General features: G+C 45.4%; 1 protein-coding gene across 1 annotated transcript; it reads right to left on the bottom strand.

Annotated features, from left to right (window-relative positions):
* Window positions 1–1,810: 1,810 nt before the first annotated feature.
* LOC122145647 (chromobox protein homolog 2-like) lies at window positions 1,811–2,542 on the bottom strand. The gene is made up of 2 exons (XM_042760359.1): window positions 2,332–2,542; window positions 1,811–2,222 (listed from the first exon to the last, which is right to left on the bottom strand). Exons 1-2 carry the CDS (start codon window positions 2,392–2,394, stop codon window positions 1,962–1,964), a joined length of 324 nt encoding a protein of 107 aa, XP_042616293.1. The 5' UTR covers window positions 2,395–2,542; the 3' UTR covers window positions 1,811–1,961.
* Window positions 2,543–5,313: the final 2,771 nt, after the last annotated feature.

Below are 5,313 nucleotides of genomic sequence, written 5' to 3'. Positions count from 1 at the left end.
ACGTCTTCAACTCCTGTACATCCCGTATAACACCATCCAGTTTCGTTTGTTCCCTCCATAATCACTTGTATGAAACTTTTAAAGTTTTCTTGTTACTGAGTTAGCATGTCTTTATAAAACTCTCTCTGCTGCTCCAGCATTTGGGAGAGTACACTCATGGTGACAACAGACTCATCCTCACACACTGCGGCTTTAGTTTGTTTAGGAGGCATGATCTTACCAAGATGTACAAAAGGTGATTATTGTAGTTGAATGTTGGCAAAAATGCTGATGTCCAGGCCCTCCTCCAGCAGAGGTCTACTAGGCCAAGAAGCCTCTTGACTTAGTTTAACACCACACTCCTTATGTAGAGTTTTTATACTCCACTAGACACAAAAAACTGAAGCGTAAGTAGAACTTGCTTCAACAAATAAGTCACTGCTAAGATTTCCAACAGGATTCCACAAATATTTGTTGGATTGCTGCACACTCCTGCACAGGTGCTGATTTGTGAGATGTATGGTATGGTATAGCTATGTGTTCAGCATGTAGGTGACAAAGTTGTATATTAAATTAAATAATAACATCATCCTATTCAGATCATACCAGTTCTGTCTTTTAACTCATTTGAAATACTTTCAAGGAAAAAAGTTATAACTACTTTGAGAGGCTTGAAATATATTTGGACGTAGCAATATCAAGGCAGGTTCCTCCATCCAGAATGAGTGATCGTCTTATATTTGGAGCATTTATTTGATGCCTTTATGTATTTACATCACCGACCCTCATCCAAAAAGCATTTTCGGGGAGTATCCATTATAAAAATATTGATTTTTGACAAATGTGATTACAAAAATAAGATGTAGGCCTACTTGGCTTATTACGCATGCTTGCCTTATGGGCAGTGTTGGGCTCTTACTCCAAAAATGTAATTTATTACTCGTTACTAGTTTTAGTTACTTTATATATCATTACTTTACTTATTACTTTCTGGCAACAGTATTTAGTTTAGTATTACTTTTTCTTCATTGTGTATCTTCCCCATAAAATTCCTCTAAAATACAAACAACAATTTATTACATAATCACTATTAAGCCAATAACTAAATATTAAATCAGTAACAAGAAGCTAATTGTAGTTATAATCTATCTATACAAACATTAAAATAAAAGTGTTGTATTAATTGCTGTGCAGCTTGAAGCTAATTTCTCTGTTACCCATATGTGATTATATTTCATAATACAATAATTTTATCAAAATAAATCACATAAATGTATAATATTTTTTTAGTTATAGTAATATAATTTATATCGGGATCAGAGGGATGTGGGTGGGCAAGCCATAGTAATAATGCCAGAGTAAAGTAATGGCACAATTTCCGTAATGGCACAACTTTTTAGATTAGGGCTGTCTAATAAAAATTCGAATTTCGAAAATTCATGGAATTTAAAATAAAAATCCACATTCAAATTGTAATGATCCAGAACTCGACATGGGATCCATATGCAGGCTTTATTGCAGAAACTCGTAGTTGTACAGGCAATGGTCAACACCAGCAATATCAGCAACGTAGGGAGAACAGAGAATCAAAATCCAGTAAACAAGCAAGGGTCGGTAGGTAGGCAGCAAAGGTACGTAAAGGAGATCAAACAGGGTCGGTAACAGGAAAACAAACACGGGTAGTAACGCTCAGAAATGACAGACACAGCAAATCAAGACTTCGCGTTGATCTCCTGTGATAGTCCAGCTTTTATACACAAGTCCTGATGAAGAGCACCTGTGACGGTGATTAGAGTCCAAGGATGGGGCTTGTGGGAAATGTTGTGTAGTCAGTGTAAATGAATGGATGGATGCGTGTGTGTCAGTATTCAGGTGAGGGTGCCCTCTGCTGGCCAGCAGAGGGAATCACGGGGTTCGTCTCCGTGACAGAGCCCCCCCCCTGCGAGCGACTCCTGGCGCGAGGAGGCAAACGACGTCGGGGTCTACCACGGGGTCGGTCTTTCAGGATGTAAGCGATGAAATTCATCGATGAGATTGGGGTCTAGAATATCCTCAGAATTTACCCAAGAGCGTTCCTCTGGACCGTACCCTTCCCAGTCGACCAGATACTGTAGGATTCTTCCCCGACGTCTGGAATCGAGTAACTCCTGGACTTGGTAAGCCTCCTCGCCCTCTATGGTGATGGGTTGAGGGGCCTGTGCACGGGACCTCCCCTCTCCCTCGTCTCTGGGACCAGCAGCGGGCTTGAGCAGGGATACATGAAAGGTAGGAGAAATACGATATGTGTTAGGAAGTGCCAGCCAGAAGGAAACTGGGGTTATCTGTCTAGTGATTTGGAATGGACCCACGTACCTTGGACTCAGTTTGCGGCAAGGAAGCCGGAGACGGAGATCCCGTGTTGATAGCCACACCCATTGACCCGACTGGTAGTTGGGACCTGGGCGCCTTCTGCGGTCCGCTTGCTCCTTTTGCCTTCGAACAGCGTGTTGAAGGTGAACATAAGCCCAATTCCAAACCTCTTCACTGCGTGCCATCCAATCGTTCACAGCCGGTACATCCGTTGGATCCCCTGACCATGGGAACATCGGTGGTTGGAACCCCAGTACACATTTAAAGGGAGTCAGACCAGTTGAGGGTTTGAGAAGGGAGTTTTGCGCATATTCTGCCCATAGTAAGTATCGAGCCCAATCGTCCTGATTCTGATTGCAGTAGGTTCTGAGGAAGCGGTTCAGTTCTTGGTTGAGCCTCTCCACTTGTCCGTTTGCCTGGGGATGATAACCAGAGGTGAGGCTGACATTGACGTTCAGGGCTTTGAAGAAGGCTGACCATAATTGAGAGGTGAATTGAGGTCCTCGGTCTGACACAATGTCCTCGGGTAGTCCATATAATCGAAAGACCCAATTGCAGAGGTGTTCTGCAGTCTGGAGAGCTGTAGGTAGTTTGGGTAGTGGAATGAGTCTACAAGCCTTGGAGAATCGATCTATAATGGTAAGTATGGTAGTATGGCCTTGGGAATTGGGAAGATCCGTAATAAAGACTATGGCAATGTGAGACCAGGGTCGTTGTGGAATGGGGAGTGGTTGAAGGAGACCAGCGGGAGATTGCTTGGATGATTTGTTAATGATACAGTTATTGCATTGCTGTATGTAGTCAGCTGTGTCCTTGTGCAGTGATTCCCACCAGAAGCGGTTCTCCAGCTGATTAATGGTGGCTGTGATACCTGGGTGACCGGATGATGGATGGCAGTGAACTTGACTGATGACCTGATCACGAAGATGTTCAGGGACGAAGATTCTGTCGACTGGGCAGGCCACTGGGGTCTCGTTCCGCTCCCTGTATTGTTGAAGCAGAGTCATGATGTCCCATTGAATGGGGGCAACTACTACATGAAACGGCAGAATGGGTTCTGGATCTATGGGAATATCCTCCTCCTCGAATTGACGGGAGAGAGCATCCGCCTTAGTGTTCTTGGAGCCGGGGAGAACACTAAGGCGGGGATTCGAACTGAGAAGTCGAATCGAGTGAAGAACAAGGACCATCTCGCTTGGCGAGGATTAAGGCGTTTGGCGGTGCGTAAGTATTCCAGGTTCTTGTGATCTGTTAGTACTGTAAACGGGTGCGTAGCTCCCTCTAGCCAGTGCCTCCACTCCTCAAAGGCTGCCTTCATGGCAAGGAGTTCCCGGTCCCCGACACTGTAATTGCGTTCCGCTGAGTTGAGTTTCCTTGAATAAAAGGCACAGGGATGAAGTTTAGCGGCGGGGTCTGGACGTTGGGACAGGAGAGCGCCGATACCAGTGTTGGATGCGTCAACCTCGACAATGAAAGGTAATGAGGGGTCAGGGTGGCAGAGGATGGGCGCGTTGCTGAATCGTTGCTTCAGGGGTCTGAAGCGCGTTGTGAGTAGGTTCTGACCATTGTAGTCGGTGAGTTCCTCTCTTGACCATCGAGGTAAGTGGGGCGACAACCGTACTGAAGTTCCTAATGAATCTCCTGTAGAAATTAGCGAATCCTAGAAATCGCTGCAATTCCTTGAGGGTTGTGGGTTCAGGCCATTTAAGAACAGCGTTGACCTTCTTTTCGTCCATGGCCACCCCTCCGGGACTGATTATGTACCCTAAGAATGTGGTGGAAGTCGTGTGGAATTCGCATTTCTCAGCCTTGGCGTATAACTGGGACTTGATGAGGCGGTGAAGAACTGCTCAGACGTGTTGTATATGTTCAGGAAGTGTGTTGGAGTAGATCAGTATGTCATCAATATACACGATCACAGATATGTTAAGCATGTCTCTGAAGACCTCGTTAATAAATGACTGAAACACAGATGGACTATTGACCAGTCCGAACGGCATCACAAGATATTCATAGTGTCCAGTGGTTGTGGAGAAGGCGGTCTTCCATTCATCTCCCTCTCTAATGCGAATGAGATTGTATGCGCACCTTAGGTCCAGCTTGGTGTAGTACTGGGCAGTGCGAAGTTGTTCGAGGGCTGAAGGAACCAACGGAAGAGGGTATCTGAATTTCACAGTCATTTCGTTTAGTCCACGATAATCAATGCATGGACGAAGACCACCATCCTTCTTCACGAAAAAGAACCCGGATGAAGCAGGAGATGTGGACGGTCTGATGAAGCCTTTCTGGAGTTCTTCATTGATGTAATCCCTTCATGGCCTCGGACTCAGGCTGAGACAAGGGGAAGATGCAACCCTTTGGGGGAGAATGCCCTGGCAGAAGATCGATTGCACAGTCATATTTACGGTGAGGAGGTATGGTGTTAGCTTGCTCCTTACTTAAAGCCTCCATAAGATCAGCATATTCCTCTGGAAGATCGAGAATGGACTCTCGTGCTGGAGAGAGTGACACGGAACAGACAGGAATGGGTTTGACCAGAGAAAGACAGTTCTGTTGACAATGAGTACCCCATTTCACAACTTGGCCCTCTCTCCAGGAAATCTGTGGATTATGCAGACGCAGCCAGGGTAATCCAAGAATCACGGGAGTGTGAGATGTGGGGAGAATGTAGAATTGAATCCTCTCCTTGTGAAGTAATCCAGCCGCCATCACTAGTTTGCGAGTGAGGTGAGTGATGGATCCAGAACCCAGTGGTCGACCATCTATTGTTTCCACTGAGAGAGAGATAGAGCATGAAATCAGTCGAATGTCATATTTCTTGGCGAACTCCTCGGAAATGAAATTGCCAGCAGCCCCAGAATCGAGTAAAGCAGAGGTAATGATCTGTTTGTCGTTTATCCACAATCCAACTGGAATGCTTACACACTGTGTATCACACATGGAAGTGAGAGGAGTACTCACCAAGCGTTGTGAGGAGGTAGATGC

This window comes from Cyprinus carpio, chromosome A1, assembly GCF_018340385.1.
Source record: "Cyprinus carpio isolate SPL01 chromosome A1, ASM1834038v1, whole genome shotgun sequence".
Taxonomy (NCBI): domain Eukaryota; kingdom Metazoa; phylum Chordata; class Actinopteri; order Cypriniformes; family Cyprinidae; genus Cyprinus; species Cyprinus carpio.
The sequence above is the reverse complement of the archived record's forward strand: the minus strand, read 5'-3'. Positions and strand labels throughout refer to the sequence as shown.

What these genes read in the sequence shown, in the direction of transcription:
- LOC122145647 (XM_042760359.1), bottom strand. Translation starts at nt 2,394, where the DNA reads ATGGGTGTGGCTATCAACACGGGATCTCCGTCTCCGGCTTCCTTGCCG. An exon ending in TGCCGCAAACTGAGTCCAAG is followed by an intron (nt 2,223 to 2,331) that starts GTACGTGGGTCC and finishes TCCCTGCTCAAG; the next exon opens with CCCGCTGCTGGTCCCAGAGA.